General features: G+C 44.5%; 1 protein-coding gene across 5 annotated transcripts; it reads left to right on the top strand.

Annotated features, from left to right (window-relative positions):
* The first annotated feature begins 35 nt into the window (after positions 1–35).
* Positions 36–15,770, top strand: LOC135393931 (clotting factor B-like). 5 transcript variants are annotated; one of them, XM_064624282.1, is made up of 16 exons: positions 36–253; positions 1,083–1,274; positions 3,230–3,292; positions 3,409–3,504; positions 4,958–5,068; positions 5,742–5,807; positions 7,081–7,146; positions 8,288–8,542; positions 8,649–8,717; positions 8,793–8,867; positions 11,235–11,471; positions 11,545–11,636; positions 11,810–11,916; positions 11,994–12,262; positions 13,406–13,569; positions 15,238–15,770. In XM_064624282.1, exons 1-16 carry the CDS (start codon positions 190–192, stop codon positions 15,448–15,450), a joined length of 2,139 nt encoding a protein of 712 aa, XP_064480352.1. In that variant the 5' UTR covers positions 36–189; the 3' UTR covers positions 15,451–15,770. The 5 variants fall into 5 exon arrangements, with proteins under 5 accessions (XP_064480352.1, XP_064480353.1, XP_064480356.1 ...); XM_064624283.1 differs by lacking the exon at positions 5,742–5,807 and having other exon boundaries at positions 37–253; XM_064624285.1 differs by lacking the exon at positions 1,083–1,274 and having other exon boundaries at positions 39–253.
* Position 15,771: the final 1 nt, after the last annotated feature.

The following is a 15,771-nucleotide window of genomic DNA, read 5'->3' as shown; positions in this document are numbered from 1 at the left end:
ACCCACACAAGCACCATTTCTTTTACCGGTTGCTTGAGTCACCGGCTTGAGTCGGCAGCAGCAGTAGTTCGCGGGAAGTGTCGCCCTCCCGGAGTTTTTCCTGCCGTTATCGTATCGGTTTCCACAACCGGTTTAACACTTTCTATCCTCCGCGCTCGGAGGCAGTGAAATTCGCCGCAAACAGAAATCATGATCGCGTTAATGTCGTTCGGTGTTCTCCTCCTGGCCTACGGCAGCGATGGACTTCAATTAGGTCAGTTGGCTTTTTTTTTTTTTTCACGTTTGTTCCTCTCGTTGTTCCACGTTTCTGTGTACAGCAACGAAATGGTGCGCGTGCTTTCGATATCGGACGTCCGTTTGCGAACAAGCGGTAACAGTAGCCCCAAATGTACGGGGTACCGTGCGGTACCCACGTATATAATGTTTATATGCTATGCGATGGAATATTCCGTTTATGTAGTGGGACAAAGCAGGAAAGCACTATATGCAAAAGCTTATGTAAGGCACGCTATACATGCATATGAATCACCGTTTTTTTTCCTTCTCTCTTTTCTCTTCTGGAACTGTCTTGGACTTCCAAGTGCACGGCGATGTAGGTCCGTCCGTAGCTCTGTAGGATCACGTAACAGTGATCCAAATTTACCCCTAACAATGGCCCTGGAAAGTTACCGCATTTAAACGCGTGGCACAGTGCCCAAAGACGCAGTTGTTTCGTTTGTTTCTTAATTCGAAATCAAAATTCTGAAAGCAGCTACCGACCGTTACATGCTTCCTGCTAAGCCCATCGCAAAGGAAGCAAGTTGCGTGCACACTACGGACGTACTTATATCTCCGGAAGCTACTTGTTAGGTTACACTACGTTCAGCGCACTGTACAGTGTAAATGGTCCGATCGCGATGGGGCTCATGAACACTTTCCCCGGCTTTGCCATATAGGTATTTGCATGCAAGGCAGTGTACTGAGTTCTTGTAATGATGCCGACGTTCCGTGATAAGCGTCGAGTTGCGAGCGCACAAGTATGGGCAGGGTCTGTCCAAGTGGTGTGCAATCCATGACGTGCGGCTCTTTTGCAACGACTATAGGCAGTGCCAAGGGAAGCGCTTGCCTGGCCAGGAACCCGAACGGCTACGGTTACGTGGAAGGCGTCTGCGTGCACACTTTCCAGTGCACAGAGACACTCAGAGGGCTCGTCCGTCTTCAGTTTCCCGAAATCTGTGGAACGTATCTTCTTGTCCCGTTGGTCTGTTGTCCAAAGATGGACCAGTCGAGACCAGGTAGACACGAGGGATTGTGCGTGCGAGAGTCTATGTCAGCTTTTGCCATTCAAACTAAGTAGCTAAGCTAAGTAGTATTCCACGCGGCATTTCGGTAGGGCCCAACTGAGAATGATGCATGCATAGAGTTAACGCTTGGAATGCAGCCGGCCTTTACGTCTTGCTTATAATAGGAAAGCGCCGAAGAGTGTTCGGGAGCTCGGGTTGGGGACCAAGAAACACCGCTTAAAAATACGTGTACACTTTATACGCGTTCCAGTTTGTTGTGTATTTGGCCTTTCATATACCATCACGTGACGTGTCCATTAAGAAACACGCTTGTCAGCCGAGGGGGAAACTATGTGATGTGCAGAACAGATTGCCAAACACGGGCGTATGCCACTTCGTTTTTCTGTGCGGTGGAAAATAGGATTAAAAAAAAAAAACATCGCAAAAGTACAGTCGATCCAAAACCACATAAGCAATCGTCGCATGGCTAATGCAGTCTTGACCGCGCTTATAAGGAGTTGCTTTGATGGTTATCGCAATGCAGTATTAGTGAACCGGCTGAATTGGGGGATTCCCCCATTATTGGTGGTGCTTTCATCGGAGAGCTTCGCATTATAGCGCTACTTGTGTTGCTGCACGTGCATGTGATCTTGGCTAATATAATTAATGGCAATTATTTTTGCCTGTTTGGTTACCCGGCTTGGCTACCATACATGGCAAATAGCGCTGCGCGTGTTTTTCAAGGCTTTCCTCTGTGTAAGTGGATATACTAACAAGCATAAAAGACATGCGCGTTGTGTTTAAGGAAATACAATCTCTCTTCTCCGGTTTTTATAGTACGCAGGACGGGATATTTAGACTGTCGACATTCTCATGTTTCTCTCTTTATATTTTTTTCTTTTCTTTTTGTTACGCGAAGCTAAACAAACGTCGTACGTAATAGACGAGTTCATAATGTCCCAGTGCTCTTTGCGCGCGCATTGCATCCTGGGCGCTTGCTCAGCGGGGGAACGAAGAGTAACCCTTCACATTTCGCTTTCGCTGACCTTGACAATGGACCGGTAGGGGAGAAATCGGAACAGTTTGGAGGCCACCCGTTTCTTTCGTATTAGTAAACTCCCACAGTTCAAAGCGGCGCTAAGCACTTTGGGATTTTCTGAACTCGCCCATTGCGCTGATTACAGCTGATGATTCCCTTCGTATTTGCTAGGAAGGTTCGCGAAGGTGGCAGAACCTCATGACACCAGACAACGTCATTCAAGATGTCATTCTGCTCATGCAATCCATGCAGCTTTCGCCACCTCGTTCCTGCTGTGGCGACGCCGTTCATAGAACAAGTAATGTCGCGATCCGCAGTAATAGCAAACGGATGACTGCGAACGGAGCGGATATCCCCTAATGTAACAACCGTCACAGGTTACTGCCAGGGTTTAACGATTCTAAAGCTCACTTCCGTAGTTATCCAGAGCGCAAAATACTCCGCTAAGTAGTTTGAAACGATAACTTTAATCGCCGTAGTATTCCAGGCACATTCGTCTGCAGAGAGACACCTAGAATCACTGGTAGCCATTGCGAGTGACCAGCATACAAATGACCGCTCAAGACGTCAGCTTTGTGTGGGTCAGCTGTTATCTCTGAGGTGTGCAATAACGCTTTGTATCCACTACTGCGCGCAATACGGGTTTTGCTGCGTGCGCAGACTCGTATTCCACGTACCGTAAAAACGTGCAGTGGTGTTTGCGACCATTCGCAATGACGCTGCGCTATTGCGACGCTAATGATGTGTCTACAAACAATGCAACAGCGCATACACTAACCACGCAGCTTTCAGGAACCCGGCAGGGGGTATAGACAGCTGTCTTTCGTTGCTGCATGGTAGCTACGCCGTTGCGCCAGCAATCTAACTTGACTCATCCACAGCAGACTTTCTTCCATACATGCCGATAAAATCCCCTTTTATTCGGTAGGGTTTCTCAACCCACTTGGTTTCGGAAGTCATGGGACGGGGAGCAGCTACCCATACGGGCAAGGTGCGATATGAATACGCTGCTCGCATAATTACGGGCGTACTTTCACGTAATTAGCAATTCCTGCCATCATAAATCCTTGAGCCGAGACTACAGGCCGCACTACACACGCATTACAGGTGCAATGAATCGGGGGCAGCAAGGCTTCAACCCCTTGGGAATCGTCGACACCCTCTTGAAGAATATTCCAGGCACGGGCGGTAACTTTGGTATCGGTAAGCATAACATTGCTACGATAAGTCAGAGATAAGTAGGGACGGGCCAATCGAATCCACGAATCCTAGGCAGGGATTCGAAATTCGGGAACCCGAATCCCATTGGCCAAAACGGTGAATCGAATCCACCAACCACGTTTGCTTGTCTCTTTTGAAAATTGGCGCCTCCGGAGTCCACCGAAAGCCGCATTGGTAGCTGGGTGTTTTCTTGTTTGTTTGTTTACACTGCTGAAAGAGTTCAAGCAGGAACTCTCATTACAAGTCTAACGTATAACATGGTTTTGCTATTGATTGTTTCCTAGTTTCACGGAAGGAATTCAGACTCGAGAGTTCATTTATTTCCTGTAGTCGTTGTATTACATTTCGGAAGAAGTATACGGGTATGTTTGCTCCTGAAAGTGAACTATTATTTAATTTGTTTCTCATTAAAGAAAGATATCAAATTCTGCTTCAAAACACTTTACAACCGAAGTGTTTTTTCCCCTGGCTTCGTAAACTCTTCTTTTCTTTTTCTTTTTTTAAGGAAATGATTCGAAAGATTCGTTGATTCGCAGAACATTCCTTGGATTCGGAAAGCTCTGGATTCGTCCCATCCATAGAGATAACAGATATATTAAAATCTATCAATGGATAACGAACTTTCACCCTTCACTCTGTCTTATAGGATACAAAAGCTGTGCCATTGAGAGATAATTCGAGTGGCAAAGCATATTCCAGCAAAGCAACTTATCTCGACATATTTTCTTAACCCCATACAGGAGTTATTATTAAGAGAACGAAAAACCGAGAGGCGCGGGACACGTAGACAAACACGAAAAAGTTTTTTTTTTCGTTCTTTCGTTTCGTTCTTTTATTCATCATGTACCAGTTAGTCTACGCCCTCTCACTTTTGTCGGTAGGAGCTATGATGCATGACAAGATTTGCTACAGCCAATGTTTTCAGCCTGTCACTTTTTGAGGAAAGACTTTGACATAGTACTGTTCAGTATAGAGCATATCTTGAAAGTGAACATATTCGACACAAGTGTGTCTGGTTGGGTGAGAACTATGATAGTAACGGAAATCTCCAACCAAGTTACAGGACGGGGATACCCGACGTTTCGGAGCCAGTTCGGCTCCTTCCTCAGGGGCAAGAACGCTGCTGCCAACGGCCACTACAGTCACCCCTGAGGAAGGAGCCGAACTGGCTCCGAAACGTCGGGTATCCCCGTCCTGTAACTTGGTTGGAGATTTCCGTTACTATCAGAGCATATCTTGTAATACGGAGCCTGTCTAAGACGGAATCCCGCTACAGAATCCCCATCCCCGCCCCTTTGAATTTGGATAAAGGCAAAACTATATTGGCCGACGCTGTCAATGTATACATATACCAGTTGATGTAGCTCTTCCTCTTAGGCAAGTTTCGATTACAACGTAGTATAGTCCCCTGACTTATAATTCACGTTTCATTCAGACATCCCAAATATCGTAAACCCTGTGCCGGGCATTCCACAGTTTCCATCGTTTGGTGACGTCAATTCATTCTGGAAGCAGATACCACCCATCCCCACTGGGCCATTTGGAGGTAATTGTTCAAGTGTGTTACTCCATAGAAAATGTAACGAATCCATGGTGTAACTCCATCAAGTAATGAGTACTACATTGAGTAGGAGCCACGAGACTCGTTTATAGGGACGAGATTTACACCAGAACTTCCGCTTTAGTCTAAAGTGCTCCACTATTGACTTGCCTTCAGAATCCCAAATAATTTATGTCATCGCACTCTATACTTGTCTCACGCGTAATCTTCCAAAATATTTTTAGAGGGAGTATCAAAAATGTGATTTCTTAGTTCGAGAAGTATGACGTCACAGTGTACGTAATCTGCCATTAATCTGGCTACACTGCTCCTTCAAGGTCGATTTTCGTCTCCTATCGTCATAGTTGCTGTCTGTCTTCCAACTTGAGGCGGAGAGAGGAGACCGGGTTGGCGCGCGTGTTGTTGTTGTTGTTGTTAGGAGGTCAGGAGATACACGGCATTGCTCGTCGTGACATTACCTACTCTTAGAGAGATCGAAACTATCCAGTTCTGAGAAAATTCGTACAAGCGCGTGATCTAGGATACGAAAAAAAAAAAAAATTGTTTAGTAGGGGGCGATCTATTTATTTTGTCAGGGAAAGTCAGCCAAAAAAGACGGCTTGCTATTCCTTCGTAAAGAATTTCTTGTTAGATCATGTATCATTCCCATATAATTCAGCTGACTGCCCAGATGGCTTCAACCCTTCCTGGCCGAGGATTCCCGAAAGTCCGGGACGTATGCCAGGTAACGAGCATGCAGGGCACATACATATACTAAAAAAGCAGAGGTAAACTCTCGTTCTAATGGTGCTAAGTGATACACTATGCAATTGACATTGATATTACTCATGCAGTATCTTAAGTTAGTATGAATCCATATATGGCATCATTTTTGCACTCGATGCTCACCATGCAGTGCAGGGGTAGGAATGCAAAAAGCTACGTCAGATACATGGAATACGCCCTGTAATGTAAACTGCGTGATGAGGCAAGAAATTCTTGCTTCTTTAAGCTGAGCGTCTAAAACGACCATTCGCATTACAGTCCAGCCCGTTTATAACGATGTTGACTGAAACGCGAAATCCAATCCTTATCGGAGGATCACGAACGTTCGCGCAATTACAAGTCAAGATGACGGGTAGTTTTAGAGTAGTGTACCCAAGCGATTTGGGGCACACATTTTTTTGCACATTCTATTAAAGCTTGTCCAACGACAGGGTAACCCGTACCAAGACCACGTGGCGTTGTTACACCCGTCATAGTCCGTCCTCTCCGAAAAGCTTCTCAAAATCGTAGCCACACAAAAATCTAGCCACAGGAACCGAGAAAATGATGTCGATGACTGCCGACGTCGCTGAAGCATAATCATCATCAACTTTAGGGCGAGAAGGGGGAGTGGAGAGGGATAAATTAGCGCACGCAACTTCTCCCGAGCGTCTTGAAGTCGCGCGTTCTACCACCCTGCCCAAAAGAATTCCGATCGCTGTAAGCGAGCTTTCGCCAGGATCGTTGTATCAAACCCTCGATCATAGTATATCACAATGAGCAAGATGAATAGAACCAGAAACGTGATCGCAATATCAGGGTAACCGTTAAACCGAATATCGTAATAAACGAGTTCGGCTGTAGTATAGGCATGAAGGATATCAAACAGATCGGAATGAAAGTACAGTAGCATGTAGGATCGTGGCTTTTGTATGACTGGTAATACGCGTACACGCATTGTTATAACGAGAGTTTAGCATGCCGGCATGAACGCAGGGTGCATGCATATACTAACGACAAAAAGTAACTTTCTGTGTAGGAAATACAATACAAATTAGAGGTTTGCACAAAATGCAGTGTATCTAACCCTACTGCACCTGGAATGCCGTATAAAAAGAAAAAAGATGCATGTGGTTCGAAAGCAGCCGTGAGTGATACTGGGATTCCGTGTTAGACAGGTCTGCCTTATGGTGCAAGGATGTCAATAAAACACGATTACTAAGTGTATCATGCTTTTCATTGTATTTGAACAGGATCCTTCATACCCCCTATATTTGGCGGAGGAATGCAACCTGCGGGTTCAGGATTTGGTAATCGTGGTACGTATAAACCGTGGGTCTGCATCGAGTAACGGGTACTACAGAACCAACACTATTTCTGTTAACACATCCCCTTGCGGTACTGCTCGCTACTGCTGTGCAGGACAAGCCTCACTACATGCACACAATACCAAATGTGTTCAGTGAAACTTTAGTAAAGTATTTGTTTTATAGAACAGCTTTCGCTCCGCGCAAAGGCGAAGAATTAAACTCGCAGTAAGTTCCGCAACTGCTTCGGCTGGGATTGTTTTAATTTTTGAAAAATTCTGTATATATTTATAAACTGGTATAGAATTTTTTTTTCAGTGAATATATGTTCACACAAAAGTTTGCCCGTCCTTTTCGTTGATGTGTGTGGCGGCTCTAGTAAATGAAACACTATACTGTCTTCGTCATACTTTTTTGCAGAGTTGTACACGTTACTCGGAAAAAGTAATTGATTACAATTACTGTTACTACTGCGCGAAAAGTAATTCTTTACCGTTACAAATTACTTCATCGAAAATGTAATACGTTACCGATTAGAAATGTAACGCGTTACTTTTTTCCGGTACTTTTAAATTGTGGGCCATAGCAAAAGCCAACAAGCCTGCAGTGAATGCAACTATGCAGCTCTTGTTGCAAATTCGAAAATGAGACACCAACGTATATGGTAAGCGAAATTCACAAATACATTTGAAAGCAACATACAAAACACATGCACGCTTTTATTACAGATTTGTTTGCTGAAAAGGGGTTGCCATTGTTGAAAGAAGGTTAAAAAAGTAATCGATTACTCAGTAATTGATTACCGAAAATTGTAATCAGATTACTTGGAAAATTACTTGCTCAAAAAATTAATTACGTTAAAAATTACTGAAAAAGTAATTGATTACTAGTAACGCAATTACTAGTAACGCGTTACGTACAACTCTGCTTTTTTGCGAGTACTACTACTGGATTACCATAGTTGTCACCTGACTCTATCATATGGAAGGGGGACAATCCGGAAACTAAGTGGTTGAGCCAGCAAGGCGGGTCAGCAACATCTGACACAACACACGCGTCTGACTAGTTAGAAAAGCCACGTTCTTCGTACAAGAAAACAAGTATTCGAAATCTATAGGAAACACAGAAAACCTAAATTTGCATTACGTTACAGGGCCGCAATTCCCATCCGGCGGAGGACTAATTCCACCAGTAGTAGGCAGTGACGGCGGAGTATTTCCCCAAGTACCGGGCACTGGAGGAGGCGGGGTATTTCCACATGTACCGGGCACTGGAGGAGGCGGAGCATTTCCGCAAGTACCGGGCACTGGTGGTGGTGGAGTGATTCCGCAAGTACCGGGCACCGGAGGAGGAGGAGGAGGAGGTGTACTTCCCCAAGGACCAGGCACTGGAGGGGGTGGCAATCAAGGTATGCTGTCGTTCTTCATAGAACCGCCGTTCTCATGTGTACTTCTGTATCACCCAATACGAAATGCAGCCGTGCTATATCAATGGCATTCTCCCGTTAAATGCAGGTCCCACATACCCACAGCAACCCAATCCAGCACCTGGAACTGGTCCATACGTTCCTCCTGTTCACCAAGGTATCGAAATCTACATTCGTATAACATTAACCCAATGACCCCAGAAATAACGAGCTACTGGCATTACATTTGCAGGGCCAAACGTGCCACCAGTCTCACCTGGTGGTAATGTGCCCAGCAGACCTGATGTACCAATAGGGGGAGGCCCAGGTAACCAACGTTTTTTTTTTTTTTTCCCCCTCTTTGTCGACCATTTACTTGTATCGTTTCCTGGGTCATTGACTGTCCTGTATCTCCAATATTCATTCGCAACATATTGGCAAACTGTCAAACAGAACACCAAGTAGCATCATGTTATACTCTGACGTGTTGATATGCCTGTTACATTACATTTGTAGATCTGTTATTGAGAATATTAGCACCTAGAATGCCGTGGTTGGTAATCCATCAAATTCTAAAAGCGCTAAAGCACACAAACAGACAACACACACAATGTAGCAGAAGAAGAACAACAACAGAAGAAGAACAGTCTCTGTTCGAAATATCGGCGGCTTCTGTCCTGAGGCAACTCCCTTCCTACTAACAACAAAGGTTTATTGGAACACACACAAACCAGTTAAAACCCAGCAGAAATTCCCTTTTCTTGTCAATAAGGTCAGCGGATAGGTTGCTGACACAACCTTCCCTGCTTCCCCAAATTTTCCTATCATTACTGAACCTTCCTTTTATCTTCGCATCATGAAACAAGATATCCTAACCATCAGAGGCAACACGTTCAAAGACTTCATGTCCTTGTTGGAATGTTACACCTATGCTCACGTTTCTTCCCTTTCAGCTGTTGTCAACTCTCAGACTGCATGCAGGACTGATAAGTGCGATGTAAAGCATAGACACATGTTTGTGGAATGTTATACAGAGTTTGTTTACAAAATTCTGTTGCGTCGGCAATCTTATTTGGTTCGGACAGGGCGGTGTCTTAACACCAGACTACATGAGTATAGGTATAATCACGGTCCCTTGGTATAACGTTTCGACATACAGGAACACTTTCTGAACATTTTGTCTCTTGATATTGCGGTAGCTTGTTTCATGATACAAAGATAGAAGGAATGCTTAGCAATGATAGGGGAAGGAAAATTTGAGAAGCGTACTTGATATCTGAGGATCGGCCTTATTTGCAACGAGAGTGAATTCTTGTAGGGGTTTAAGAGGTTTATGTGTGTCTGGATAAAACCCTTGTTGTCAGTGTGCTACTTGTGTGTGTCATCTTTTTGTGTGGTTCTACACTTTTAGTACTTGGGCATAATTGAACCTAGAATACCTAATACACACAACAAAGTTATTTCTGAGAGGATTGGCCTTATTTGCAAGGACAGTGAATTCCTGTAGGGGTTTAAGAGGTTTATGTGTCTGGATAAAACCGTTGTTGTCAGTGTGCTACTTGTGTAATCTCTTTTAGTATACTTGGGAATAGTAGAACCTAGAATACCTAATGGACACAACAAAGTTATTTCTGATGGGGGGGAATATACATCAAACAAACTCATCAAACAATCGATTTGACAATTGAATGCAACCGTGAAGAAGCCAAGTGGAGAACCCAACACTCTAGGATATGGCTGGAATACATACATACATCAAGAAGAGCACAAGGCGTCGTCCACTTGCGGCAGAACAATGTCACACAATGGGCTACACAAAGAAGCATCAAGATGCCTCTGAGCAACAAAAGTGAAATGTCACGTGAATGTTACATGATACTGTCATTGAATGTGAATATGAAAAAGGATAATGAAGGAAGTCTGAAACAAGCCGGTATGCTCTTGTATGTTCCAGTGGAGCCTGAACCACGACCTAAAGAGCCAGAACCTGAACCACAACCTAAAGAGCCAGAACCTGAACCAGCAGATGAAGAAAGGGGCGGCGATTCATACATTCATCTCATTGACCCTCGGAGAGGAAACACCAAGAAGCCACAGAGAAGAGTGTAGGACTCTTCAACCGTCCAAAGAAATGTGTTCACAGTCAAATGGCGTGTCTCAGCACTGGACAGACATAAGAGTCCTTATTCCTGGTCACAACACGAAGAATCTGACTCTTAGTACAACCACAGAAGAAACCAGTCATTTTGTGTAGCCTTATGCAGAATGTAATAAATGTGTAGTCAAAAGATCTGCGTGTTGTTTCTGGGTATGTATCCGAAGTACTGAACAGGTTCGATCAGACATCTGGCCATCTCTTTCATATGCTTGGAAGCACATCCTTTGGAACTATACAGGATACCAAATACGACTGAATACGTGCACATGGGCACAGTTGAAAATCGGGAGAACGGCAGATCACGCATCAAGGTGTTTGGTGACGAGACACCATAAAAGAAACACACAAAACACAATGAATATGTGTGGTGAAGTATTAATGTTTCTGATGCATGTCAAGATACTGCAAAACCACTAACAAAAGTGTGCCTTACGTGCACACTTGAGAGACACGCGGCAAACAGACTGCATTACGACTGCAGCTTCCCTTGTTTCCCTTTTGTTTCCATAGTCGTGTGGTTTCAATGTTCCATTGCAGACACCGCAGACATATCGGAAGAACCCTGCGTGTCAAGGGATGGAGGGGACACGGAATGCCGACCCGCGACGCACTGCCCACATTCAGAGAGGCAGCCTGGGCTGTGCACGGGCAACACAGCACTGGTCTGTTGTAGTCGTGAAAGAGGAAACATATCGCCACCTCCAATGTCAGTTCCGGTCAGGAAACAGCAGAATGGGTTAAATGAGGCCGAGCTACTGGAAGAAAACTGGCAGCGTATGTAACGTTAATACTTTGTTTACTATACTTTCAATGTAGACATATGTGGGACATACATTTTGTATTTCAGTCTGTGGAAAACATGCCCCAGCCATTCCATTTGCGGTGAACTATGTGGCGTCAGGACGCACAAATGAAGACCTCGGAAAGTACCCTTTTGCAGTAAGAAAAATGTGCAGATATTACATTGATAGTTCATGAATGCCCACAACGAAATTACTTCGTAAGTACTGTGTGCCCATGTAGGAAGTGCTGAAAAAGCTGACAAGGTATCCTCTTACAGTACAGGAACATAGCTTAGTAGTTTCTCTCACTAATGCAGATTTGTTTTTCAGGTAGCCGTATTCAGAGACAATTTCCACGTCCTCAACTTCTGGTGTGGAGGTGTCCTCATAACGAGAAACACCGTGCTGTCGGCAGCCCACTGTTTCTACGGAGCTCCGTATGCCAACCTTTTATAATCTTTCCAGAATATCGCATGTTTCTGGATCGTTAATAAAATTTCTACTTTGTACTCAGGGAAAGCACCGATTTTCTTCTTCGTGTGGGATCCCTGAACATTGCCAACGACGACGACAGCAAACGGATCATTCGGAGGAAAGTAGCATCAATCCACATACATCCGGAATACGAAGATGGGCAGCACCATGCAGACTTGGCAGTGCTGACGCTAGACGAACCAATTAACGTCTCACCCACGAGTGCCCATCTTCCATGTCTTCCCGAGGAGTCGTCTGCTCCTCGCGTGTCAACAGTTACAATGTTAGGGTGGGGAGACAGTGTCTCTGGTGAGTACCACTTCCCTCACTCTGTTGCATTCTTACAAGCTGGGGGGGGGACTTGTACGCTTACAAGTGCACTGCCAGAAAACCAATTGTATGTGCAAGTGGAGGAACCACTGAGCTTCAGTAGGCTTACCACTACTCCTGGATCAGTTTAAGTATTTGTTTTGTGCTGAAACCAAAGATCAGAACAGTTATTGTTTGAGTTCGGTTCAGGTATATTGGTTCGGTTCGGGTTCAGCTCCGCAGCACTGCAAAATATCGGTTTCAACTGGTTCAAGAAAGTGAATTTTAAGCAGATTGCCATGGGTTAAAAGCAAGCACGTCCTTACGATTCTCAAACCACATGAATGTACTTTTGTTGTTGCTGACGCAGACACAGCAGTGGGTCACAGCAACAATGCGTGTTACAGATCTGCATTTCAGGTGCAACGTTACAGTAGCTCTCTATGTTCACTCATTGTATACACCCTGTTACATCCTGCTCAGGGATTAGCCGTTATTTTCACAGCCCACAAAAATCGCGTGCGAGGAAGCCCATAATTGCCAAAAGGATGACTTCAAAACTAACAGAACTGAATGAGCTGCGAGGAGGAAGTACAAAAAATACCTCGTGCACTTGGGTTTCAGTTTTGTTTTGTTCGGTTTCAAATTTGTTGTCACCGCGGCTCAATCCGTTGTGTAAACTGTAGCTCCGATCTCTCACAACGCACATCATGTCTGTACCGTTTCGCAAACTGCTGACCACCTAAATTTATTTCGGTTCAGTTTGTGATTTGGTTCAACGTGAGAAAAAAAATTTTTTTGGTTTGGTTCAGTTCCGGTTCAGCAAAAAATATGGGTCTTTAGCAGTTTTCGGTTCAGGTTCAGCTTCGGTTCCGATCGGTGGCTGAAACACAATTTATTTTAATGTCACTACAATTTAAAGAATTTCTCTCGTACTGCACGCGGAGCAAAAATGAAAACCCTTAGATACCCCATTTTGGAAATCCTGTATCTCTGTCCACAAAATGTTAGTCACTCGCAAGTGTAGTAGATTCTGTGGCTCCTCCAGCTGATAGTGCAGAACTATGGCATGCAGTTTATCTACCTTTTACTTGTTACGGTTCCAAACATCACTAAAAATGTTTACCTTATTGCTTATTGCAGAAGGCAGAGTGCTGACACAACTACATGAAGCTGAAGTGGACACTGTGAGCAATGCAGATTGCAACAGAGCATACCAATCACTTCCCACCTATCAAACGGAATTTCCACAAGGAATTGATGATAAGTTCATCTGCACCGCCAAAGTGACAGCTAGCAGTTGCCATGTACGTGATAGATCCTGCATTTGCATTGCCTTTTGTACTGTATTGCCCTTGCACTGTAGGTATTTTCAGCCAGACAGGTAGTACTGAACTATGTAACTTTGATACTACAAGATTAATGCAAGTTTGAGATGGTCAGGTCAAATGCATGCACAGCTGAAAGGCATCTGTGCTATCGCTTATAATATATAGTGTAGAACTTGGAAGTTCTCCATCATTGAGATGTGCAGCACGCATCCTGGAAGTCCTACTACGTACTAAATTCTGGGATACCCGTATCTAAGAAACGTAGCACTGCAGAGGAGACTGGTTGTTCAATTTTGGCAGAATCCACAAGCATAGCAGATGAAAGAATGCGACCTCAGCAAAAGTTTGACCTTCAGCAACGATGACATCATGTATGGCTAAATGGGTCAAAGATGGCAGCGCCACTATTTCAGTACGGCACTAGAAATAGCATCCGCAGATAGTGATGTGGAAAATCTCACGACAAGATAACCAATTTAGGTGCTTTAAAAATGATAGGATAGTAATGACAATTAAATTCTAAGACATTGCTTTTCTGAAACACGTCGGTGCCGTCGTGCCATTTCTGTTTCATTTCGTCACGATTAATTCGCTTTTATTAATTAATTAATTAAGGTCGCTTTGACTGTTCAGTGGCGGCGGGTGGAGGACCTCCACACTTCATCGCCAGAAAATAATTTTCATTGTTGGACTTGCCGAGACGACACTGAAAATACGAAACACAAACTTCTTACATATTTAAAACTCAGAGACTATAAGGACATCAAAAAAGGACAACATCATACAAGGTTTGAAAGGTGTCTGGCTTTGTGTGTTGTACCCTTTTCGTGTCCATAGTCTCAGGTTTTTCAACATGAATTTCTCTCCCAGCTGTACCTTCTAACAAAATGCGGAGACACCATACTGAGGAGGAGGAGGAGGGGAGGGTTGATGTAGGGGGAAGGTGCGGTCAGCCTGCTCTGAAGTGGCGGCTTGGTGCACCCAGGGGAGGGAAAAGAGGGGAGGGTGAGAGAGGGGGAGAGATGATGGTGGCACAGGAGAGGGAGCGGGTGTGCTAACCCTCTTGCTCTGGGATTTGGGTAGTCCAAGGGGGACTACCCACCACAGAAAACATGCGAGTTTCCCTCAGTAGTCCTCATTGGGAAGCTCCCTGTGCCACCATACTGATGTACGCTAGACGCAGCTAAACACAAGACTACTGGAGCTGCAATGACAATGGCAGGGCTGTTCATCTGTAGCCCCCACAGAAGCCACACCAGCCAGTAGCCCCCACAGGCCTGATAGATGTTTATGGCCAGATGTTGTCTGCCCAGGAAAGTACGGCCTCATTGGCCTTTCCCAAAGTGCTAAGTTGGGGTAGTTGGTGTGACGATATCTTGTAGTTCTGATGTTTTTTTGTTCCTTGCATTAAATTCGTCAGTTGAGAGTAAGCTGTTTCTGTTGTCGTGTCTCCTACTTTGTCCGACATCCCCCTTGGCAGCCTAAACTAGTAGGCCCTTTTTCCTCCAGACATCCTGCGAGAAGTCACACGAGCCTGACGTTCATTTTACAGTGTCAATAGTATAGCTACGTAAAAATGGCATTAAGCCCATAACAATAAAAAATGAAGCTCATACAAGCATCGTTTTCTCTGTCTCTCCACAGGAAGACTCTGGAGGGCCACTTCTCCGGAAACTTGATCTGGGCAAAAGGACAGTCTTTGAAATTGTCGGCGTTGTGTCTAACGGAGTGGAATGCGGTACGTCGGATCACCCTGGGGTATACACGGAGGTTGTGAGCTTCGTGCCCTGGATACTGCAGACATCACTCAACGTTTCTCAGCATAACGTTGTGGGCACTGACGACGCTTCAGTTTGAACAATTCCAATCAATGAATGCATTTCATAGTCTGCCTACTTCTTACACCTCCTTTGGAAGAGAGTTGTGCCATATTTATCAATTATGCTTTATCAGTACAGGCTGGTCTTAGTAAGAAGCTAAATTTTTTGCATAAATGTTCTTTACTGCAGTATTACTACTTTCTTAGGATTATGTAAATAATGTTTAATGTAATAATGCTTTTTTAACAGTTGCTGCTACTGTAACCCGGGGGCGAGGCTCCCCTCATGCTTCCCTAAGCTTTTTGCCTCGTCTCCGTCCATCATGCGTATGGAAAAATAAAGTGAAATGAAATGAAAT

The sequence above is a fragment of the Ornithodoros turicata genome, chromosome 5 (genome assembly GCF_037126465.1).
Source record: "Ornithodoros turicata isolate Travis chromosome 5, ASM3712646v1, whole genome shotgun sequence".
In the NCBI taxonomy this organism is placed as follows: Eukaryota; Metazoa; Arthropoda; class Arachnida; order Ixodida; family Argasidae; genus Ornithodoros; species Ornithodoros turicata.
This window is presented reverse-complemented; position numbering and strand designations above follow the sequence as displayed.